Source organism: Mya arenaria, chromosome 12 (genome assembly GCF_026914265.1).
Source record: "Mya arenaria isolate MELC-2E11 chromosome 12, ASM2691426v1".
Classification (NCBI taxonomy): Eukaryota; Metazoa; Mollusca; class Bivalvia; order Myida; family Myidae; genus Mya; species Mya arenaria.
Window position 1 is genome coordinate 54,510,898 of NC_069133.1, and position 26,629 is coordinate 54,537,526.

At 35.1% G+C, this 26,629-nt stretch overlaps 1 protein-coding gene across 2 annotated transcripts in view; it reads right to left on the reverse strand.

Annotated features, from left to right (window-relative positions):
• LOC128211383 (uncharacterized) overlaps positions 1-26,629 on the reverse strand; it is a 138,598-nt gene that overhangs the window by 42,453 nt on the left and 69,516 nt on the right. For both annotated transcript variants that reach the window (XM_052916115.1, XM_052916114.1), the window contains exons 58-81: positions 22,701-22,831; positions 22,262-22,398; positions 21,435-21,621; positions 20,425-20,536; positions 19,542-19,744; positions 19,208-19,361; positions 18,266-18,435; positions 16,569-16,662; positions 15,690-15,862; positions 14,635-14,791; positions 13,876-14,012; positions 12,571-12,706; positions 11,541-11,716; positions 10,969-11,215; positions 10,238-10,404; positions 8,968-9,055; positions 7,661-7,791; positions 5,676-5,805; positions 4,952-5,136; positions 3,518-3,688; positions 2,781-2,863; positions 2,338-2,405; positions 783-919; positions 212-361 (exon numbers count right to left, since the gene is read on the reverse strand). In XM_052916115.1, the coding sequence (XP_052772075.1) occupies positions 212-361; positions 783-919; positions 2,338-2,405; positions 2,781-2,863; positions 3,518-3,688; positions 4,952-5,136; positions 5,676-5,805; positions 7,661-7,791; positions 8,968-9,055; positions 10,238-10,404; positions 10,969-11,215; positions 11,541-11,716; positions 12,571-12,706; positions 13,876-14,012; positions 14,635-14,791; positions 15,690-15,862; positions 16,569-16,662; positions 18,266-18,435; positions 19,208-19,361; positions 19,542-19,744; positions 20,425-20,536; positions 21,435-21,621; positions 22,262-22,398; positions 22,701-22,831 (3,524 nt within the window). The remainder of the gene's footprint in view (positions 1-211; positions 362-782; positions 920-2,337; positions 2,406-2,780; positions 2,864-3,517; positions 3,689-4,951; positions 5,137-5,675; positions 5,806-7,660; positions 7,792-8,967; positions 9,056-10,237; positions 10,405-10,968; positions 11,216-11,540; positions 11,717-12,570; positions 12,707-13,875; positions 14,013-14,634; positions 14,792-15,689; positions 15,863-16,568; positions 16,663-18,265; positions 18,436-19,207; positions 19,362-19,541; positions 19,745-20,424; positions 20,537-21,434; positions 21,622-22,261; positions 22,399-22,700; positions 22,832-26,629) is intronic.

Sequence of the window (26,629 nt, forward strand, 5' to 3'; positions counted from 1 at the left end):
AAAATAAAATAAATGTATATAACAGCCTATCCTAAAGACTGAATCTCCCAAGTTCTTTTGTCAACTTTACCGTAAAATCTTAAAAGAGTTATATATCTCTGGGTAAATTAAAAGCATCAAATTTAGTTGACACAGGTCTGAATTCAGCTTTTACAAAAACAAAATATCATTTGAAAGTTATAAAATTATATATAAAACATCATTCTTTTACCATTCTCAGTGTGCAAGCATCTCATTCCATTGTCATAGCAACACTTGTAATCGTCTGCTTGGAATTGATATCGACAGTGATAGTCGTTGTCACACAAGGTCTCATATGGATATACATTGCTGGATGCTGGACATTGTCCGCGTGTTTTCTCTGTAAAAGGGAGATGAATGGTGGGCATTTTTTGCATTATCTGGGTATATTCCCCTCTCCATTTTGAGTGAACATTACTACATGCATACATTCAGAGAAATACATAAATACACTTGTACTTATCAGCAATTCTTAGGTAACAAATACTTGTCTTTTAAATTCAAGTGTTAGGGTCATTAACAATTGTCTAATTTTTAAATGAAAAACTCATTGTTTTTGTCTTTCAATGGTGGATAAATACATGTTCTTAGACCCCTATTCGAAATAAACCATTTCACAGTACAGTGTATTGCAACTGTGCAGCGGTGAAAGTAACAGCAAGGCAAACTTATCCATTACCTCTTCAAGCCTAGTCATTGTACTTCTAAAAAAGAATAGTCAAATAAAAAAAAAATGCTGCTTTTTTATTTTTAAATCTTACCCGACAGAATCTGGACGTAAGACAGGATAACTTCATTGTCGTTCTCTGTGATACGTTTCATTGCACGTGTAAGGTCAAATAGGGTGAGCAAATGGAAGGTTTTCACACTAAAGAATACGTCAGTGGTCCCAGCTAGACTATAATTAAATTTTCAACACACATTAGAATTCAGAATTGTTTCTTTCAATTAGAGTGCTACATAACTCATTAACCAATTATATGTGAAGACTTTTAACTTTTTAAATCCCACACTTTTTATAAATCATTATTTATTTTGCTAATCATTATCAATACATGATAAATTTCATGGTCAGGGAATACCTTTTTCTATCAAGATCATACACTTTTATAAATAAGAAGGAATTTTGCATATTATTATAATAAATTCCTTGTAAAAGGCCACAATTAATGACCTGTTTAGCATAACTCCACAGATTCACAAAAATGACATTGACACCAATGCTTTTTAACTTTTAAGAAGATCATATTAAAACAACAACAAACAACACAGCCATGCACTTAAACAAGGTTTTAAATATGGGCAATCAGAAATTAAAGCTAATTAATTTCTTGTATTTTTAGCAACAGTGGACCTTGACCCCAATCCCCTCAAACACAATCGAAAGCTAAATCTCCACATAAACTAACTACGGTACATACCAACTTTAATCACTATCCATTTTATCAAAGTTATTTGGTGGAAAGCGTTTCCGCTTTTTTCTTCTACATCACTATCCATCAAATTTTACTTAAGTTTTTGGGCGAAAAAAAATAATTCCATTTTAGTAGCAGTGACCTTGACCCCTACCACTTCAAAGGCAATCATAAGCTACCTCCTAACATAAGTTACTTGCACACCTACATACACACCAATTTTCATTACTATCCATCTGTAATAACTAAATAAATTGGCGGAAACAAAGGTTCGACACAGCAAAAACATTTTTCTATTTCTAGTTACTGTGACCATCCAACTTAAAAGCATTTCCGAGCTAGCTCTTCACATATTTAGCTACCTACAAACCATTATTCATTACTTATATATCCATCAATGCTAGCTTGTTATTTGGCGGTAATCAATGTGTGACTGCCAAAGGACATCCCCATTCTAATAACCTGGCCCCAATTTCTGGAAACTTCTTATTAAAGATTAACAGGCTTAAGTAGCTTATTTCAATTAGCCAAAATACATACTTAAATTGAATTTTGATAATTGAAAAATGACTTATTGTGATTATCATAAGGATAATTCCTATCTTAAGTATAAAACCTCTTAAAGAAGAGAATATTTTGCAAATTATTAAAAAACAAAATAGGGAGCTTAATAGCTTAATCCTGTTATAAGGGACTTAAGATGTTTCGAGAGATTGGGGCCCGGTTTTTGTTGAAAACCTTGCTAAAAATCAATAATGAAAAAATTCCTACCCATATGTGGGTCAGGTAAGTCTGTGGCCATAGATGTTAACTTGTTTTTATAAATGATCACAAACACTCAATTGAACATGATACTTGTCTCTATCTCTTTATATATAGAAACCACGTTCAACCTACTTACCTTTTACGAACAGAGGAGAAATTATAGGTCAATGAATATAGGTCTAATATTTCGAACATTTGTATAATCTGAAAATAGAAAAAGATAATGTTTGTAGCGGAATATGCAGACCAGCCATCAAATTTTTACAAAAAAATATTCGTTTAAATCAATAATTCAGAAATGGTGCCAAAATTTAAATGTTCCACATGCATTTTTATTCAAACAAAAACAGCAGAGATAGCTCCAATGTTTTTTCTGTTGTTGTTATTTTTTCGTTATTTTATCTGTTGAACAAAAATATACAACTCTTAAAATTATTATATAAATTAAAATCCAGAGTTAAGGATAATGTTTAAAACATGCATAATATCACTGGTAACAGATAGAGATTGAAAATCAGTCCAAATTCATAATCGATTATTAAAAGAAATCAGACAAGCCATTTTTAGTAATAAGATTACCATGCTTGAATACTCAGATGTCTCAAACTCAAATTGTCTATCGTACAGCTCGTTCGGCAAATTGAAACGAACTTCAAAGAGAGCTGAAAATCAACAACCATTCTGTTACTATACAGAAATAACAGCTGGAAAAAAGCAAAGGAAAAACTAAATATTTAAAAAAGTCTGCTATTATAATTAATTCTGTGACTAACCCAAATCCCATTCTTTCTAAATCAGTCAGCTTTGCAAATAAACCACAAGGCTATCAAAAAACAAACTGTTTGTATGCAGTTGCAAAACTGACAAATACCAAACAATACCCAACACCCCTCTTTTGTTTTCAGTCAAACTTGGGGTATTACTCATCAATTATTTAACTCAGAGTTATGGGCCTTGCTTTACATATGTATATTGTCATTGGCAACTTGTGCACTAAGTTTGATTTGAATATCTTAAATATATTTTGTGTTCTAGCCATAGTTTAAGTTTATTCACAATGACGCCATCAAAAAAAGTTGCTGAAAACATCTACATGGCTATGACAATACCTCAACTTTTTTCTTCGATCAATACTCAAGCTAAATTCACCTTGATGCAATTATTCATCTTTAGGCCTAAAGAATCCCTCAAGAAATTGTGGGTTAAATAACAACCTGGGAAATTTCTTACGGTCCAGACACGTATGAGTTATCTTTGTTCTCTGAAATCAAACCGAAAGTAAAAATGTTACTAAAGTAAGTTACTATTGGTCCTACCTTGTTCGTAGGCTGTTTTCATGCACCGGAGTCTACAGCCATCGTGACAGCACTTGTCACCATCGTAACAGTGGGAGTCTTTGGTACACATGTTAACTACACTGTCAGGACCATAGTGCATGTTACAACGATCCATCACCGGACAAAACCCAGGTTTCTCCTCACCATCATCTGCAGATTGTATAGATATAGAATGTATGGAGGCATTGAGGCATCATTTTCATACACAACATTAAAAATAGAAGAAAATAGAATATTTCACCTTTCACAAACTTGCATTAAATAGTATGTAAGCAAACAGTTACTCTTTTCCCTTCATCCATAAGCCTCTAAAGTGTGAGCCCCAAAAGATCAATAAATTTCAACTAGGAGCAAATTCCTATGAAGTTTCATGTGTGCAGGCGCCGCAATGATTTTCAAGCTACATGCGTCATAATATCTTTGGTTTACCGTACAGATTTATAGTGAAAACTAGCTCTGCCCCTGGCAACCATGTTTTTTATGAATCAAATGGGGTGAAGGAATTTGACAGTGGTTCACCTTAGGAACAATTGCTTTTAAATCAGGCTAATAATTTCTGAAGAAAAGATTACCAAAGTTTTCCATGTAGGCATATATGTATATAAAGAGATAAAAGAAGTCTGCACCCTGGCGCCCATGTTTTTTACAAATCAACATGGGGTGAAGGAATTTGATACAGGGTCAACTTTGGGATATTTCTGTGAAATTATTTTGAAATCAGGCCAACAGTTTCTGAGAAATAGATTTTCAAAATTTTCTTTGATATTAGCATATAGTGAAAATGGCCCCGCCCCTGGCGGCTATGTTTTTTTAACCAATCTACAACATGGGGTGAAGAAATTTGATAGAGTTCACCTAAGAAACATTTCTGTGAAATTATTTTAAAATCGGCCAGCAATTTCTGAGGACAAGTTTTATTAAGTTTTCCATATACACATATATTGAAAATTAGCCCCATCCCCTGGCAGCCATGTCTTATTACAAATCAACATAGGGAGAAGGAATTTGAAACAGAGTCACCTTTTTCCTTTTGGTTGCAATAGCAACCAGAGTTCTGCATGGAACATCTTTCATTTAAGAAAGTGGACCACCCAAGGAACATTCCTGTGAAGTTTGGTTTAAATTGTCCCAGAGGTTTAGGAGAAGTTGTTTGAAGGATAATGTCGACGACAGGTCGGAAGAACGATGACAAAGAATTACCCTATCACAATAGCTCACACTGAGAACATTAAAATATAAAAAAATAATAATAAGACATTTTAAAGTGTTTATCTGGTTATATCATATATAGGGGGATTTTTTCTCTGATGGGGAAAATACTGAAACTTTTTCAAAAGGGGGAATAGGGCCAAATTTCAACTCTGTTGGGTAGATTGTTGGCAATATTAGTTCCAACTTAATATTTAAACATACCATAGCATTTCCGGATAGGAATCACAATCTTGGTTTCATACATGCTCAGCATGGTTGCAGCCTGTAGGATGGCTTCGACAATCTTGTCATTAAGGCGAGAAGTGTCATTCAGACAATTAGAGGCAGGAGAAAACTTGGGTACTGTACTCCTAAAGCAGGACTCAACCCTTGACTTCAGTGTTGTGCTGGAATATGTAATTATATAATAAATGATGTCTACATCATGACATGACATCATCATAAATTTTTTTATTTTTTTTAATCAATTGTAACAAAAACTTTCTTTATAAATTCTGTATTAAAGGACCATCCTTGAGATAGCCGGTATATTGAGATCTTTCATTGTAATTTGTTATTATTTCACCATGAGCAATTATCGCTTACAGTAATATGCATATAGTTTATATTTGTACAGAAAAACACATCAGTGGCACAAAATCTTAATATCATGTATTAAAAACATTGCTAAAATTTGGTATTAGCAGTATATTTAAGTGGTATGTTATGGCTGCAGAAAGATACTATATGTAAAATCCTGTGGGACATATTTCTTTTAACACAGCTTAAACTGAAGTGTAGTCATGTATAAACTCTTTCAATCTGTACTTCACAAGAATAATAAAAACTTATATAAACAATACCAAAGACATTGCAATTAACAATTTAGCACCATAACATTATGGCATAAAACTAGTGTAGTTTTTAACTGAATCATTATACTGACTTGCAAGCATCAGTTAAAAGGTCTGTAGAGTTGCCAAGCCATCGCAACTGTTCCATACAGCTCTGTACGGCCAGGGAAGCAAAATCCGTCACATTGTTACAAACATCAACTGGCCGCTCTTGACGGGGGTCTGCTCAAAGTCAAGTAGATATATGTGAAATAAAGTGTCCATTAAGAACTGAATGTCATTATTATCATATAACTCATTGTCTCAAATTATCAATTTGTTTACAAGATAAAAACACATTCCCTTCAGCGTAGGGCAGTATGATTACAAACACCTGACATGTACAGCAGTATGATCACAAATACCTGACATGTAGGGCAGTATGATTACAAATACCTGACATGTAGGGCACTACGATCACGAATACCTGACATGTAGGGCAGTATGATCACAAATACCTGACATGTAGGGCAGTATGATCATAAATACCTGACATGTAGGGCAGTATGATCATAAATACCTGACATGTAGGGCAGTATGATCACAAATACCTGACATGTAGGGCAGTACCATCACAAATACCTGATATGTAGGGGAGTATGATCACAAATACCTGACATGTAAGGCAGTATGATCATAAATACCTGACATGTAGGGGAGTATGATCACAAATACCTGACATGTAGGGGAGTATGATCACAAATACCTGATATGTAGGAAAGTACGATCACAAATACCTGACATGTAAGGCAGTACGATCACAAATACCTGACATGTAGGGGAGTATGATCACAAATACCTGACATGTAGGGGAGTATTATCACAAATACCTGATATGTAGGGCAGTATGATCACAAATACCTGACATGTAGGGGAGTATTATCACAAATACCTGATATGTAGGGCAGTATGATCACAAATACCTGACATGTAAGGCAGTATGATCACAAATACCTGACATGTAGGGCAGTATGATCACAAATACCTGACATGTAGGGGAGTATGATCACAAATACCTGATATGTAGGGCAGTATGATCACAAATACCTGACATGTAGGGCAGTATGATCACAAATACCTGACATGTAAGGCAGTATGATCACAAATACCTGATATGTAGGAAAGTACGATCATAAATACCTGACATGTAGGGGAGTATTATCACAAATACCTGATATGTAGGGCAGTATAATCATAAATACCTGACATGTAAGGCAGAATGATCACAAATACCTGATATGTAGGGCAGTACGATCACAAATACCTGACATGTAGGGGAGTATGATCACAAATACCTGACATGTAGGGCAGTACCATCACAAATACCTGATATGTAGGGCAGTACGATCACAAATACCTGACATGTAGGGGAGTATGATCACAAATACCTGACATGTAGGGAAGTACGATCACAAATACCTGACATGTAAGGCAGTATGACACACTGTTCCCTTAATTCCAACTTTGGTATAGGATTTGCCTTTATATTTAAAGCATCACAATATTCAAACAAGAGCAGTTTTAGGGAATGCTAAACAACAGCCATTTTAATAAATGATCAAGAGGAATAACATGACAATTATTTTATGGAATTTGACGTTCATAATGGATTTTATCATAGTGAACATGTGGTCTAAGTTTTATGTCATTATAATACCTTGGCACAGAATTTTAGTTAAATGGCCATGGTTCATGTTATTTGCAAGATGAAGCCGCGGCCAATTACACAAAGACAACTTAGCTTTTCTGACTTTTTGTTAAAGTAGTTTAAAAAGTAGTCTAAAAGTAGTTCATATACATAGTATTATATGTTGGATCGATGTAAGAATTTCAGATTTTCAAAAACCAGCCTAAATCTCTATCCCTTAGTAAACCTCAAAAACACATTCAAGCCTAACTCTGTAAAGCATAGGAACAATGAAATTTTCTACTAGCCTGAATTGCGATCAATGTTGAATAAAAATTGTCAACAAATCCAAACACCAAAGGGACAAATTCACAGAAATGTGCTTGCACCCAATAATCTTCTACATCTCACCTGGACATCCATTAAACTTCCCCCCTGTGGCAACCCTAATTGCAGAGTTTATGTTCTCTGCACCGCATGGCTTCATGTTGTTCTGTCGGTACAAGGCCCCATCCACACACTGGTACATGTACTGCTGCTTTCTGTAACAAATACAACAGGTAAACTGTCAATTGTTTACACCAATACTTAACACCAATAGTTTACACCAATATTTCACACCAATAGCTTACACCAATAGTTAATCCAATAGTTTACACAAATAGCTACACCAATAGTTTACCCCAATAGTTTACACCAATATATTACCAACCAATTGATTTACACTAATAGTTTAACACCAATGGTTTAACACCAATAGTTTATATCAATAGTTTACACTAATATTTTACCCGAACAGTTTACACCAAAAGTTCACACCAATAGCTTACACCAATATTTTACCCCAATAGTTTATAACAAGAGATTACAAACCAATTGGTTTACACCAATAGTTTACACTAAGGTGGGAAGACATCTATTAGCTGATATAAATCACTCTCAAGTATAGTTTGTAACTATGTCCTATTTGACCAAGATCCTGGCTCAAAAGCAGACACAATATTCAACTGGACTAACTGTTGTAGGTGGGCAGGTCAAGGCTGATTGCAATTTTCATATCAACCCTTGGTTTGCTAAACATTCTACTGAGATTTTGATTATTTTCTACTCTTATTTCTCTCTCTTGTGTCACTATTTTCGTAGAGGAAGTGTTGCTTCGAAACTTTTTAGTATAACAATTTCAAAAGTTTATTTTTTATTTTTAGACATGATAGCACATGTGCTCAGGTAGCCTTAAGACTGCAAACTCCAAAGAACTACTTCTTTTCATGTCGTTTTAACCCATTTTTTTGTCTCAATGCGCTATATGTTTAGCAGTCCGAGTATGAGTTCTTGCTTGTTCGGCTATGTCCGCGCTGTATTTCTGTATCCTGGCATTTTATTTTTAGCAGAATATAACTATTTTTAGATTGCTATATTTATCAGATTAATGTGGGTCAAAATAATGGAGGCTCTGGTAGGAAGGTTACATACGGTAATGATATTCACTCTGAGTTTAGCCCAAGATGTTCCAGAAATTATTATCGACCGCAAGTGTCCCATCGCCTGCAGAGTTTGTTATTAAAACCTGACGTGACCCTGAAGCACACTTATTTGTACTGGTGTATTTTTCATATAACTTTTATTGAGAATGCAAACTTTAATAGCTTGAACAATTGATGTTAATTGCAAAAGCACCATTGCAAAAATAAAAATAAAATAATGTGTGAAACTCTCACCTGCAGTATGGGATTTCATAGCTACTATAGTAACCTATATCAAGGGAGCAGTTGTGCACAATCTCGCGAAGATTTTGGAAGCATGCACCTGAAATTGAGCAGATTCTTGTTAGATTTTACAGCAAACAATAATAACACAAATGGCAATTCAATAAGTAGTATACCAGTTTAATTATTTTTTTAACAACTAAACACAAATGTGGTATTCTATTTACGTGATAAGAATTTGATAAAATACATAAAAAGAGGTTGTTAAAGAACATGCATAACTTTAAACAATATTTGATTGTGATGTCATGTCTATAACGTGTATAAGATTATAATAAGTTGCTATTCAATAGAGGCAACAGCATATTGGATATAAGAAGAGGTCAATTCACAGCCATGGCGTATATTCCCTATTGGAAAACCCCGCAGAATTTTCTGTATGGCCTTGCATGTCCTTGTATGCTGTATAAGGTAGGTAGTTGCATGTGATCGGATGTGGTTGGATGTAGTTGGATGTGATTCAATGTGGTTGGATGTGATTGCCTGTGATTCAATTTGATTGCCTGTGATTCAATGTGGTTGCTGGTGATTCAATGTGGTTGCCTGTGATTCAATGTGATTGCCTGTGATACTATGTAGATGCATATGGTTGGATGTTGTTGCATGTGGTTGGATTGGATTGCCTGTGATTCAATGTGGTTGCCTGTGATTCAATGTGGTTGGATGTGATTGCCTGTGATTTAATGTGATTGCCTGTGATTCAATGTGATTGCCTGTGATTCAGTGTGGTGGCTGGTGATTCAATGTGATTGCCTGTGATCCAGTGTGGTGGCTGGTGATTTAATGTGATTGCCTGTGATTCAATGTGGTGGCTTGTGATTCAATGTGATTGCTTGTGATTCAGTGTGATTGCCTGTGATTCAATGTGGTGGCTGGTGATTCAATGTGACTGCCTGTGATTGGATGTGATTGCCTGTGATTCAATGTGGTTGGATGTGATTGCATGTGACTCCATGTGGTTGAATGTGATTCCATGTGGCTACATGTGGTTTGCTGTGATTCAATGCAGTTGCATGAAGTTGGATGTGGTTTGATATGGTTGTAAATGCTTTGATGTAGCTGTATGTGGTTTTATGTCATTCCATGTGGCTGCATGAGCTTGAATTCTTTCTCCAGTAAATGTTGAATTGCACATGGTTCACTTGCTACATATTTCACAGATCTTTTAACAAATCAATTAATAATTAACACACTGTATATTCAGACGTGTTGAACTTCTTACCCTGACAAGTGGTGATGTTGAGTCCCAGTTTTTGTGAGATAAGTTGCGAGTGTTCCTCGAATGCGCCCTCTATGTCAGTCATAGCACAGGATGTTTTCTCCCCTTCAATCATTGGCAATAACCGCCTTGTGGTATTCATTGTGCACGACTTTAAATCACCAAATGTACTAGAAAATAAAAAACAAATGGTTCGAAAGCGCCATTTATATTGTTATTGGCAGTCACTGGCTTGTAGTATGTCGTTTCCCTACTCTACAATAGTTATCTCTGTTTATGTGCACAATACTACAATTGAATACCAATACCTGTCTTTCATGTTTTTTTCTGTCAGTGATGGGACATAATATTTACTATTTTTAAGCAGAGTAATGGGTCTTACTTAATATACATTTGCAATTTGTCTCTGGCAACAAGATCTGTGTGAACATTTGCTCAGTTATGGCCAAGGTCAAAGGTTTTCAAAATGATGCTGACAATGTAAAGACTACAAATAATGATGCTTTCGAACCAAAAATAAGTTTTCATGGTAATGCATCTGAAAAGACTTATTTTCTAATAGTTTTACTCTTTGATAACAAAAAATGCAGGAAAAAAACAATTAAAATTTAATTTAATAATAATTTTGTTCGTTAAATGTGCACAAACTATGAGCAAGTGCCTTTAAATGAAGAGACAATCTCAAGATGTGTTAAGTTTTTCCTATCAAGTGTAGAAATTCATATTAATCTTACATGCAGCTGGCATTAAAGGTACGATCCTGCCTTGTTCCATTCTGTATGGTGGCATTCTGCATTGTTCCATTCTGGCTTGTTCCATTCTGCATCATAGTGTTATTGTTCTGCATTCCAGTGTTATTGTACATTGTATCTGTGTTATTGTACATGTACCACTGTTGAAGTTGTGGCAAGCACACAGCCACAGCTATGTCTGAGATAAATGTCTTGTCTGTACAACTGTTGTCTGTCACTGTTGTGATATCTGAAATCAAAGTAAATGTAAAGAGTTGGATGAGATATAATTTGTCCAGTATTATTTTGGATTGATATTGACTGCAATAACAGAAGATTGTTAATGAGGACATTTGTAAGGTATTGATCTAGTGCAGCTAGTGTGTAACTACTACATGCCCATGTTGGAGAATATTTTACAACCCCTTATAAACCTTGTAAATGCAATGTCTATTAACATGATAGAAAAAGGAAAGAGGTTAAATTACCTATCAGCTATATCCTTAATACTTAATGCTATTCTTTTTTATAAAGATGCTGTATATTCATGAAATAAATAACAACAAACATCATACCTGGGCATGTGCCAAATACATCAGAGGCTTCAAATGTACGGCAGTCAGCTATTCTCTGTATGGTTTCTAGAATGCCCATGCTGTCTGTCAATGCTTGTGTGAGGTCTTGAGTGGAGCATTGGACCCCAGCATCTGTGGCCAAATTTCCTAGACACCGTACAGAGTACTCTCTCATTCTGAAATACAAAAAAAACAAGATTATAACCATCACAGCCAGCTGAGTGAAATACAACAAAACAAGATTATAACCATCATGGCTGTCTGGCTGAAATATGACAAAACAAGATTATAACCATCACGACTGTCTGGCTGAAATATGAGAAAACAAGATTATAACCATCACAGCTGCCCTGCTGAAATATGACAAAACAAGATTATAACCATCACGGCTGTCCTGCTTAAATATGACAAAACAAGATTATAACCATCACGGCTGTCTGGCTGAAATGATTTTTTATAAGAAAACAAGATTATAACCATCACAGCTGTCCTGCTGAAATATGACAAAACAAGATTATAACTATTGCGACTGTCTGGCTGAAATATAAGAAAACAAGATTATAACCATCACAGCTGTCTGGTTAAAATACAACAAAACAAGATTATAACCATCACAGCTGTCTGGTTATACACAGCTGTCTGGCAGAAATACAAAAGAAAAACAGAATTATAACCATCACAGCTATCTGGCTGAAATACAACAAAACAAGATTATTACCATCAAAGCTGTCTGGCCGAAATAAAACAAAACAGAATTACAACCATCACAGCTATCTGGCTGAAATACAACAAAACAGAATTATAACCATCACAGCTATCTGGCTGAAATGCAACAAAACAGATTTATAACCATCACAGCTGTCTGGCAGATACACAGAATAAGATTAAAACTTAAGTGGTATAAAAGAATAACAAGCTGCATTTAGATATTAGTTAGTATACAATGAGTGACATACAACATGTACATAACTTTAAAAGCAAAATTTTCATGATGCACTTTTGATATTCCCACATGGAAGCAACCACATACCTGCACAGTGTTGGGTCATCCGCATCTAACACATGACGGGCAATGTCAGTCAGGTTAACACAGTTAAAAGCTGCCATTCTGTTCTCATAAAAGGCTGGTTTAAAACAGGAGGTGTAAGCAGCTTCTGTCAGATATTCTGTATGAAAAAAAGAATAGATCATTTATATTCCTGATTGTTTAAGTATGATTTTTTGGTATACTTCTACATACCTGTCCATTTAATGTAGCTTTACAGAAAATGTAGCTGTAAAGATGAGAAACAGAAAAGGTAGCTGTACTCATTAGGTAGCTGTAGAGATAAAATAGCATCACAAATAAGGTAGCTGCACAGAAAAAATAGCATCACAGATTAGGTAGCTTTATAGATAAGGTAGCTGTACAGATAAGGTAGCTGTACAGATAAGGTAGCTGTATAGCTAAGGTAGGTGTACAGATAAGGTAGCTGTATAGATAAGGTAGGTGTAAAGATAAGGTAGCTGTACAGATAAGGTAGGTGTACAGAAAAGGTAGCTGTACAGATAAGGTAGCTGTATAGATAAGGTAGGTGTACAGACAAGATAGCTGTACATATAAGGTAGCTGTATAGATAAGGTAGGTGTACAGATAAGGTAACTGTATATATAAGGTAGGTGTACAAATAAGGTAGCTGTATAGATAAGGTAGGTGTACATATAAGGTAGCTGTATAGATAAGGTAGGTGTACAGACAAGGTAGCTGTATAGATAAGGTAGGTGTACAGACAAAATAGCTGTATAGATAAGGTTGGTGTATAGATAAGGTAGGTGTACAGATAAGGTAGCTGTATAGATAAGGTAGGTGTACAGACAAGGTAGCTGTACATATAAGGTAGCTGTATAGATAAGGTAGGTGTACAGATAAGGTAGCTGTATAGATAAGGTAGGTGTACAGATAAGGTAGCTGTAAAGATAAGGTAGGTGTACAGACAAGGTAGCTGTATAGATAAAGTAGGTGTACAGACAAGGTAGCTGTATAGATAAGGTAGGTGTACAGACAAGGTAGCTGTATAGATAAGATATGTGTATAGATAAGGTAGTTGTACAAATAAGGTAGGTGTACAGATAAGGTAGCTGTACACATTACCGGTAGGTAGCTGTACATGCTAGGTAGCTGCATGGATAAGGTAGTTGATCACATTAAGTGACTGTACACTTTCGGGAGCTGCACAGTTAAGGTAGCTGTAAACATCAGGTAGCTGCATAGATAAGATAGCTACATAGATAAGTTGGATGGGTAACATAGCTGTACAGATAAGGTAGCTTTTGAAAACATCAGTTGGTTTCATACCTCTGCATTTGTCTTTATTATCTGAAGAGAGGTGGAAAAGAGAGTCTTCAGGGAAACTAGTGTCCAGCATTTGGTCAACAGTACAGCCATAAGACGTCAAATTGGTATTCACACATGAAAATGTGTGCGTCAAAAAGCTGGAAAACAAAATTAATTCAGTTCATTTTTAGTCTTATTTTGTTCATATTCAGTTATTTTTGTGATAGAGTCATCTCGTCACCCTAGTGCAAGAACTTTGTAACTGCATTTAGAAATAGAGGCAGATATTGAGTTCTTGCATTAAGGCAATGATTCTGCAGAAAATTAACTTCATGACATGTTCAAGCTTTTGAAACGTAGATGGAAATTGCTTTTATCCTGATAATTTACATTGTACTTAATAATAATGTTAAATTAAAAATCCATCACTTGTCAGAATTAAGACAATAAACAAAAGATTGATTGGAATCTAAATAAAATGTCCTTAACCATAAACCATTCACCCTACCCTGCCATGTCAAAACCAATGTGATAACACTGAATTATCAATCATATGTCTACCAGCATTTAACTATAACCAGAATCATTCAATCCTATCCAGCCAGGTTGAAATAAGTGGTTTATACATTTTAATCCCATCTACATTGAAAGCTCAACCACATCAAGTTAACAAAAGTGGCCTATAATTAAAAACACATCTATATTTTGAATGCTTTTCATATGATTTCCAACATGTAACCCTACCCCACAAGGTCAGAACGAGAGACCTCGGGAACTAACCTGCATCCTGCCCTGCTATTTTCAGTAACAAGATTGTTCAGAGCTCCTGGACACGAGTCCCTCGTGTCGGCACATGACTTGGACAGGTGCTCAATGACCGGTGTCATTGTACACACGCTTCCCGAAAACAGATTGTTAAGCTCCGTTATATCTTCATCTGGAATGTATGCATGGTCCCCATGATCAAAATATGTCATGAATATATATATATATATATTAGCATCAGGGTATAGCACGATATATATCGCCTCCAACATGAATGAGGCAATACAATTGGTCCTGGACTATTAGGTGGTGACCCATATTTTTCCATATTTGTCACTCACCTTTATGTTGTACCGTAATGGTTTATTTTCCGATTCAGATAAATAAATGATCAATGTTAATTGGTTGCTGATGTGATATATATGTTAGTAGGTGATTCTGTATGGGATATTTGGGTTCTAGCTTCACTCTAAATCGATATGGTTTCCTTTGCCCTGTATATCATTGTCCTATATAAGAGTCCTCTACACATAAGACAAAAACATAAATTAAAATAGGACAAGTGTGGGAATGGTTCACCTCCAGAAAGCCTCTTTGAAAGTCCAAATGTTTTTACTTAATTTTTGATGCAGAACTTCTCTGCAACATTAGCTGAATCAAAATAGAACTTTCCTTGAGTCAGCAAAACTTTTGCAATGGGAACCTACCTACTGTTGCATAGAAGTTCTTTATACACGGCTTAGTGAGGCTCTCTGCTAGCATTCTGTTGCATTAGAGTTGTTTGTATAGGGCTAGGTGGCGATTTCTTCTATTATACCACTGCATAGAAGTTTGGATTATAGCGCTAAATAGCCAAAATCTTAAGCAGTGCATCCAAGGTCTGATATTCATATAAAACCTGCTGAGATCATATTCACGAAAATGACATGATTCTTTTGGGACTGGTTCCAGAATCATCATCAGCCCTTTTTGTTATGTAGCAATTTTTAAAAAAAGACCCGTGGTGTTACCAAGCCACTCTATTTTTAGAAGTATGGCAAATAGAAAAATATTTTTAACTGAATAATTACCATTGATGCATGTATCGAAGTCCACACCACGTTTAGTTAATCCCAGGTTGAGCGAGTCTGACTTAATAAGATCCCGTAGAGCTTCCATGGTGCAATCTGTCTCCCCTCGTAAAACGGCCCGCGTCTTTGCACACTTCATAAACTTCTTAACATGATCTCGGTCCAAGCTATTTCTAATAAAATGAGGGGAAAAGGATTAAACACATTCACATTCTCATTATATCCCAAAAAGAAAAACTCAGCAGTCAACTGCGATGAACATTTTAACCATGTTTCATAATGCATATGGCCACTGAATGGTTAAAACGGCTGTGAATTTCACAAGAGCTACTGTGTAGTCAAGTAGTTATACATGAAACCTTTCCACAAACATGCAGTTTTAAGATCAGCATACTGGGTTAAAATGTCAGCCAAGCACCATGTCACGCTAATATCTTTAATCACCGATATAATAACAAGAGAGCCATGAAGTTAACTTCAATGCTTGTCTGATTTTCTATGACATTCATGTATCTGCACACTGCCAACCAAGACAAAAAACAAAAAAAACAAAAACAGAGAGCAGAGTGAACAGTAAAGGTTGTCTGTTGTTGCTTTCTTTCAAAAGACCATAACAATGATTTAAGCAATGGATAAGGACCTGGCTATACATGTGCGTACTGTTTTTGACAACATGTGTGAAATATAAAAACACACACAACAATAAGAGACAGTTGTTTGGTAAAATTTAGTTCCATTGATGCACTGGCCCGCCAAAAAAAAGGAAATCAGGAAATTTTCCATCCTTCAACCCAGCATTTTTCTGAAGAAAATCAATGATACAAATTTAAAACAATCAATGTCCTGATCTAAAATGACCGTTTGAACATGTTGACTTACTTGCAGTCATTTTGATAGTAGTCCCAATAGTTGCCATAGCAATCACCGTAGCGGGCATCCATGATATACTCAGCTGAACACACAGGCTGATAGGCTGTAGAAAAAATAGTTGCTTTATATCAATTTCATTTGAGCCCAACTATAGACATGGTATTTTGGTTGAGCAGCAAATATTAAACCACACCAACACTTTCACCCACTCAATCATAGCTCTATGTCTTATTAATGAAAGCAATGTTGACATATTATTATTATTCATTTTAACTTTTTTAAGCTTAAGTGAATGACAATATTATACTGTAAGATTCCTTAAAGTTTATGATGTCTATTTATCATAACAAAGAAGAAATATTATTACTATTTTGTCGAGTTTTTTTTTTTTACTAAGTTATGAAAATATTAAATCATATGCATTAGTGAATTGGTGTTTACACATTTATTCCTGAAAATAAAAGCATTGGAAACCTAAACCAATCTACAGTATTCATAACAACAGAAAAGCAACAACTAGAATTTCACCCTTGTACCTAGATTCCCTGCCCATCTTTTCAATTTTTTTAACCTATTTCTTTTCTCGAAAGGAGTTGTTTTTAATTAAGATTCCAGTGAATCAGTTGTGTTGCATGTCTTAAGTGCCTATATTTTTGTATTAAGGTCACCATGACCTGGACCTTTGACCTACTGACCTTAAAACCAACAGCGGTTAACTGTCAACCATGAGAAATATGTAAACCATGTTTTTCAGACTATGCCAAGTCATTCAATGTTTATCGATTCGTAACACCTGTATTTTTTCTAATAGAGGTTACCATGACGTTGACCTTTAACATACTGACCCCGAAACCAAGTCATTCAATATTTATTGACTGGAAACACCTGTATTTTTTTCTAGTAAAGGTTACCATGCTCTTGACCTTTAACCTTCTGACACAAAAATCAATAGAAGTCATGGACTGACCATGAGCAATATGCATACCAAGTTTTCAGACTTCAATAAGTCATTCAATGTAAGTTGATTGGAAACACGTGTATTTTTTTAGTAAAGGATACCATGACCTTGACCTTTGGTATACTAACCCCAAAATCAACAGGGGTCATCTACCAACCATGAGCAATATGCATACCAAGTTAAAAAAGGCAGCATCAAGTCATTCGAAGTTAATTGATTGGAAACATCTGTAATACTTCTAGTAGAGGTCACCATAACCTTGACCTATTGACTCCAAAAACAAAAGGGGTCATCTACTGACCATGTGCAAAATAAAGTTTGAAGACTCTTCATTAAGTCAATTATTGATGTAGTTATTGATTGGAAATGTAAGTTTGATAAGAATGATGAACATGACAATGACAACGAGCAAAGTAATTCCGATGTATCACCATTGCTCTCAGGCTGGCTTAAAGATTATTTTTACATTTTTCAATATTACTGTGAGGTAGTTTAGAAATTATGAATTTGATATCTTGAACAGCTGATTAACAAAAAATCATAAAAATGTATACAAACAGTCAAACTGACAGACAGACGGACAGACCAAAAGGGTGATAACTATATGGCACCAGCAAATTTTTGTGGGGATCTTATAATTGCAAAAGAGAGAATTGTAACTCAAGTAACATTAAAAGAAGGAAAAAGCTAAATAAATTACATAAAACCTTATAAACCCCTTATCTTACATGATGGACATATTTCTTACCTCTACAGTAGTCCCGAATACTGTATGATTCATCATATATCGGCAAGTTATTTCCAGTCGGCTGCCACCTGAGTTGGTTGTATACGTAACGTTGGACATCATAAAATGAGCAGTCTTCACCAGGCTCTCGTGTTTTAATACCCACACAAGAGACAATCTCATGGTATACTCTAAAACAGTTAAAAAAGACATGAATGCGTTAAGATGAAATAGACTGATAAGACATTGATCATTGAGTTCTAATTTATAGGTTTTAAACTAAAAGTGCTTAAGAATCGGAACATCAATCTCTGTTTTTCTGTTACCAAAAACATGTAAACATATTCTTTTTTATATTTATGTTCTCCATGAGTAGCAACTTGACATGTAAGTGTGACGTCATACGGTTGTTAATTTCTATGAGTACTCTTGGCATTGTTTTCAGTTTCTAACATGCATAAAACACTTACGTAATGAATAAAAGATACAGTCGTTTAATAAAGTCAACCATACAAAATGCTGCAAAAGTACCAACAAATTATATAAAAGGCGACCATAAATTAATTGCTAGATTTTCATCCCCAACCACCTCCTCTTTATTCTGCCACTCCTTAAATTTTATTGACTCAAATAAAAATGTTGAACTAGGGCCTGTATTTGCGTATCGGTCCGGTACTGTCCGGGAACGGCATTTATTTATTCCTACAGTGTCGATGTATAACATTCACATGTAAAAAAGGAGAATTGTTACGATCTTGTTCGTGGTTCGTCTAGAAACACATATATGGTCCTTAATGCAATAAGAAAGAGCAAGCACACATATTCAACAGTAAAACAGTCATCTAAGAAAATAAACAATAAAATGTCGGCCCCCTGGATGAGCCCCATTCAAACCAAAAATGGATGAAAATCTAGAGCTTTATTTATATTTGCCTAAAACAAAAATAAAACGCTATACCATACCCGCACAACTGAGGAGTGATTCCATAGTTCTGGTTGGGGTCATCCAAAAAGTTAAAAGAAATTCCTTCATCTTCAACTAAGGTTGCATAGCATTCATCATAAAAGAGCTTAAAGTTGGTATCATCATTACAAGGGTATATATCTCCTTCTTTCACTGGAAACAAAGATAAAGCATATTCTTTGGCTGGTAAAACCCTCTCAGTATTGCAAATATATAAAGACAAAAATTAAAAATTCCAAAAAGAATGAAACCAGGTTCTTCAAGTACAGTAGTATATTTCAGCAATCATCAAGTCTGCATAAGCCGCTGAAACCAGATGACATATATTCTTACTGCACTGATCTGGATTGAATCCCTGAAGTCTGTCTAAATAGTTTGCCGGAATATCAGGATGCACCCGCAGATCATCAATAAGGTCTTCCAGTAATTTTCTGTTGTTTAAGAGATCATAGACGCCGCACTCTCCATCTTGATAGTGATTGTCAGCTAGGCCGTGTACAACATCAACAATGCATTGGTTTATTTTCTCTCCAAAGCTGAAAATACAGCAATAAATGAGGTTAACCTTCGTCTCTCAAGGTGAAATACTTTGAAAGGGAAATAACACATATATACTGATGATACTAAAACAAAATAGTTTGGCTTGATCCAGCTAAAGGCCTGAAAGCATTAAAGTGACACTCTTATATAAAATCATTACATACACATGTATAACAAACATCAAATTTGACTGATAAACCATTTACTGTTTACTAAATAATGCATTTATAGAAAATATTAATTACTGATAACAAGATTGTAACCATGTATTTAATAGCAGAAAGCACAAAAATATTAAATGATTGGTGAATGCTAAAAGATTTACTGTGATCTACTATTGTCTTATATAGTCTATATAATTATAGACTTTATGCTCATTTCTTTCAAATTAAACTTGGAGCCTTCATAAGAACCATTGTTTCCGACATTTATTCATCCTTTTTGGAATATTAAAACAATATTATTAATTGTGGTAGAAGCAAAACTAGCTTTTTAAAAGCTCTTTTGAGGCCTCCCTCTGGCTTGAATTTCAAACAGACTAAAGTGTCAATTCTAACAAGTAAGCTTAAAAAAAATATTAGTCCTGGGGCCATGCTCAGAGACCTGGGAATCCACGAACAAATCACATCCCTGTGAAAATTTGGGCCCTCTTAAAGGTCCAGCAATCCCAACCTACCTGCAAATTTGCCAATCCGCAAAATCCCTATATGCATCACTTCTCAAGCAATGTAAAGCAACACCCTTCAATGTTTTGGGGTCGCTACACCTATTGATCTTGAAGAGGTCAACTGAAATACAGACAGTAGGATCTAGTTCACTTTGGTTTTAACACAATTAAACAATAAAAGCATTTCAGGCAGATGCTCACATTGTTGTGTTGTCTGGTACATATCTTAAGAGAATCCAAATCTAAAACATGCAATAACAATACCCAGCAACACATAGTTAGAAACTTATGTATTCCACCAATTGACCATTCACAACCTTACTCAGCACAAACTCATTAATGAGACCAACCCGCTATTAAGACCATTTTCTCAAAGTCCCATAGGTGGTCTGAATAGAGGAGTTTTATTAATTTGTTTCTTAAATAAAATAATGCCTATATTAAAAAGAAAAAGCTTTAGGCGAAAACTTTAAATATTCAAAATTAACATTTTGTAACTTTAAAATTAAACTACACACTCGGCAATGTTTTGTATTTATGTTTATTACAATAAACAAGTCAACAACACACAAACAACTTTGTTTGCCAACACCTGGTGTCATCAGAATTAAATCGCGGCAAATTTGGTTAGACAGTACAGCTACTGCAAAAAGATATCTTTTTAAGGAGTCCTTACATAATGATTATTATTATACCTCACGAGACCTGCCCATACACAACATCAGCTAATCCATACTGTTGACCAGACATAACGATTTCATGGGGGGATATTATAATATTACCCTTGCGTGGGTCAAAAAATAGACACTTGGAATTTCCAATAGATCAAGTCGACTTTTTGCAGAAAATAAACTTTTGGACCAAAAACTTACTTGTGTGAAAAAACAACTGATTGTGAACTGATCAAAAAATTTGCTAACACCTCGGTTGACATTAACGTTCTTGGGTTAACATTATATGCTATCATCCTCCATGACATCTGATATTTGTATTATATCACTTGAATATAAAGAATGTACCTGTCTGAGAGTAATAAGATATCCCACTTGGCAGATCAGGGTTGTTGTAAGTGGAAAATAGTGGTTGCAGGAGATTGTAGATCTCATGCTCTTGTATGTCTGTGTAGAGGGAGAATGTCAGGTATATGAAGGCATTGTTACACCACATGGTGCGGTAGTGTGCGGAAGTGGCTCCGTCTCCAAACATCTGTGTGGGGGAAGAATGATAATATTAGATAGTATGCGAGTCCCTGGAGCTGGAGAATCTCAGGTTTGTCCACTTGTACATTCAGAATGACAAGGAAAACAATTCATAGGTGAATTCATCAGGGGTAAGAAATTTTGGAAAATATGTCAGCCTGAAAATCACTTAAGGAGCATAAAAGATTAAAAAACAACAACATAATTTTACATCTGTTTTTACTTAAGCAAACTAATGACTGTAATAGTATAAATCACAATAAACTAAAAGCTGAAATTATAAATAATAAATGTTTTGTAATATTTTTTTTAAATGCAGTAAGTGTCTGGATTACCAAACCTTTATCACTTATGAATGAGTAACTTTAACAAGAGAGGCTAAACTGTTGTTTATCAGTCAAGGGACATAACTCAATACATTTAAAAGTCAGAGTTGTAATATGTGTGCAACATGTGTACCGAGCTTCATTTGAATACCTTGAATGGTGATTTAGTGAGTTATGGTCTAGGTTAATGACAATGGGGCCAAGGCTAGGACTATTCCACAACTATTTTTGTTAAAAAATGACAGACTTAAGACAAGTCTAAGACAAAAATATTTTTTATATGATAAGATTTACACTATTTTGACTAAAAGTGGAACATACCATTTTGGATATTATGATTGGCATATACTGGTCAACCAATTGTTGATTGCATATGTGTGAGTCTGGTATTTGACGCTTTTTCCGAGCTGCAGTGTCATTCATGATCTCATTGTTGAAATAAACTGTTACATTGTATTCTGAAAGAAAACATATTTTTTTTAAAAAAACATCATAATTTACTCATGATCTAATAACTTTATACGGGTTGTTCATGTGGACAAGCTTGGTATTTCTTTATCATTATACATCTTTTTCATTTTCAAGTAATCATTTGAAAGATTCATGGACCACCCAAACTTTCAGAAATATTCTTTCTTAAATGTGACTTTAACCTGAGAAAACTAATAGCACATACTTCAATTTCAGAACAAGGCAAATTTAAAACACGATCTTTTATATCAAATAAGCCTGCTGTACTATAAGACAGTGTAATCCTTACCCATGCAACTAGTCAGGTTACGCTGATTAACTCCAAGGGCTTGAATGACCGAACCCCTAACACACTCAGTGAAAAGTGGGCGACCTGCATTCAGCTGATCTGCCATACAGCTTGCATTTCTGATAAGAGATCTGAAATAAAACATAGAGGGAGCTTTTGGAGAACAGAACACCTGGAAAAACTAGAAAAGAAAGCTATTGCCAAGTCTTTGCATGGTTGCTAAGACAAAATGTGGTTGCTAAGTAAGTTAGTGTTGCTTAGGGGGTCCATGGTTGCCGACGAATATGCTGGTTTATAGGGAAACAAGCTACTGTCATAAAATTCATTGTTTACTAAGAAAAAATATGGTTGCTAAGGAATTTGAGGGTTGCTAAGGCAGTCTATGGTCATTAAGGGAAGACAGGACTGCTAAGGAAGATTGTGGTTGCTATGGAGGTGGAAGGTTGCTAAGGAAAGTGATAATTGCTATGGGAAAATGGTAATTTAAATACAGTTTGTAAAGGACCACATGTACAAAGTAAGGCCTTTTTTTTTTATTAAACTGGTTAACGGATCCGCCGCCCAATTATTTCGAAATCTCAAAAAAAAAAAAAAAAATAGAATGAATTTTTTGAATTTTTTTTTTTGTATTTTTTTTTTTTTTTAATATTGTAAAAAAGAAAGTCAGATTTTTTTTTCTGTGCACATGAAATGATGTAAAATCGGTTGCCAGTTCCTTTGCAACATAAGGATGCAGTTTTAAAAATTGTTTTCAAAATGGCGGCCTCAATTGAGCTGAGATCAAACAAATTTCTTTTTCTCATTTTCAACATACCATCTGCATTTAAACAACTTTTTTTTGGTAATAAATGTAAACGCAACTGTAAGCGATGTAATTCCTGCTATTAATTAATGATATTTTGATCTTTTTGTTTTGGGTTTCCCCACAAACGCTATGAAAAATAAATGCATTGTAAAAAATTAGTAACTTACATTACAAGTCTGAATTCCTTTTTTTTTTTTTCTTTTTTTTTTTTTCACACCACCCGTCCAACATTTTTTCAAAAAAAATCCGTTCACCAATTAATAAAAAATAAATGGCCTAAACATCTCAGCTCAGGGAATTCCAGTTTTGGAGAAATAAGTTCTAAAATATTTCTGTTAAGTTAATATAAAACAAATGGCCCTCAGGGCAGAGCCAACATTGACCCCAGGAACGTGATTTAAATAAATTTGGGCGAGATCAACTAGACAATGCTACATGCAAAAAATGACATAACTCTACTGGCCTTGCAGTTTTGGAGGAAAACAATTTTTTTTAAAAGTTACTTTCTACATATTACGGCTAACCAACTAACATCACTTGGTGGATCTGACTGGTTATTGAATCTGACCGAGATATTCTGCCCATACACATTCTGACCAAATTTGGTAATGATTGGACAAAGGTTTTAAAGATATTGATCAGACAAGACCGATAATAGGTAAGTTCTATAATTAAAGAGAGATTACTTTTGAGTGACCCAAGCCATATCGCTGGTTAATGAACTTGTCCGAAATATTATCCCCATACACATTCTGACAAATTTGGTGAGATTGGACAAAAGGCTTATAAAGTCATTGATCAGACAAAAGATCAACTTCAGGTAATTTTTATCATCAAAAGGGGATAACTCTCAAATGACTCAAGCAATATGGCTGGTTTTCAAACTTTTCTGAGTAATTATGCCCATACACATTCTGACTAAATCGAGTGATGACTGGACAAAGAATTCTAATATTATTGATGGGCCAAAAAAGATTTTGGAAATTTCTATAATTTATGGGCGATAAGCAATATGGCTGAATATTGTCAAAATGTCCGAGAAATTATGCCCATCCATATCATACACTGATCAAATTTGGTAATAATTGAACTAAGGTTTCTAATGAGATTGATCAGACAAGACCAAATTGCTATAATTAAAGGGAATGACTTGACTTGGGGTTATTTGACTTGTCTGAGATCTTATGCCTATTCACATTCTGACCTTATTTTTGATGATTGGTCAAAGATTTCCACAGTTATTCATAGGACAAGACAAATTTTAGATAATTTCTATAATTAAAGGGCAATAGCTCTTGAGTGACCAGACCGTTAAAGATGGTTATCAAACTTGTCAAAGATATAGTTCCTGTTCACGTGCTGATCAAATTTGGTGATGATTGGACAAAAGCTTCTAGTTATTGTTGGACAACAATCTGGATGCCATTTGCCCACTTGCCTACACGTCTGCCCGTACGCTGCTGGTCAAACTATAATATGTCCAGTTCTATGAAAGGGCGTATAAAAATGTTCGAAAAAGAGAATTGCAGTTGGTAGTTTAAACTTATCTTCATAATAACATAATGTTTAACACTATTGTTGGTATGATGTTATGCGAGAGTGTTCTTGCATTGCTAGAGAAACCAGAATACCCGGAGGAAGCCCACTTGTCTGGCTTGGTGACCCCAATTCAACTACTAGGTATAAACAATGATGTAAGATTCATGTAAAACACTTTTGAGGCCATATTAACAAAAACCCAACTTACACAGTCCAGCTAATGAAAGTCCAACTTACACAGCCCAACTAATGAAAGTACAACTTACACAGCCCAACTAATGAAAGTCCAACTAACACAGCCCAACTTATGAAAGTCCAACTTACACAGCCCAACTAATGAAAGTACAACTTACACAGCCCAACTAATGAAAGTCCAACTTACACAGCCCAACTAATGAAAGTACAACTTACACAGCCCAACTAATGAAAGTACAACTTACACAGCCCAACTAATGAAAGTACAACTTACACAGCCCAACTAATGAAAGTACAACTTACACAGCCCAATTAATGAAAGTACAACTTACACAGCCCAACTAATGAAAGTACAACTTACACAGCCCAATTAATGAAAGTACAACTTACACAGCCCAACTAATGAAAGTACAACTTACACAGCCCAACTAATGAAAGTACAACTTACACAGCCCAACTAATGAAAGTACAACTTACACAGCCCAATTAATGAAAGTACAACTTACACAGCCCAACTAATGAAAGTACAACTTACACAGCCCAACTAATGAAAGTACAACTTACACAGCCCAACTAATGAAAGTACAACTTACACAGCCCAACTAATGAAAGTACAACTTACACAGCCCAACTAATGAAAGTACAACTTACACAGCCCAATTAATGAAAGTACAACTTACACAGCCCAACTAATGAAAGTACAACTTACACAGCCCAATTAATGAAAGTACAACTTACACAGCCCAACTAATGAAAGTACAACTTACACAGCCCAACTAATGAAAGTACAACTTACACAGCCCAACTAATGAAAGTACAACTTACACAGCCCAACTAATGAAAGTACAACTTACACAGCCCAACTAATGAAAGTACAACTTACACAGCCCAACTAATGAAAGTCCAACTTACACAGCCCAACTAATGAAAGTCCAACTTACACAGCCCAACTAATGAAAGTCCAACTTACACAGCCCAACTAATGAAAGTACAACTTACACAGCCCAACTAATGAAAGTACAACTTACACAGCCCAACTAATGAAAGTACAACTTACACAGCCCAACTAATGAAAGTACAAATTACACAGCCCAACTAATGAAAGTACAACTTACACAGCCCAACTAATGAAAGTACAACTTACACAGCCCAACTAATGAAAGTCCAACTTACACAGCCCAACTAATGAAAGTACAACTTACACAGCCCAACTAATGAAAGTCCAACTTACACAGCCCAACTAATGAAATTCCAACTTACACAGCCCAACTAATGAAATTCCAACTTACACAGCCCAACTAATGAAAGTCCAACTTACACAGCCCAACTAATGAAAGTCCAACTTACACAGCCCAACTAATGAAAGTACAACTTACACAGCCCAACTAAT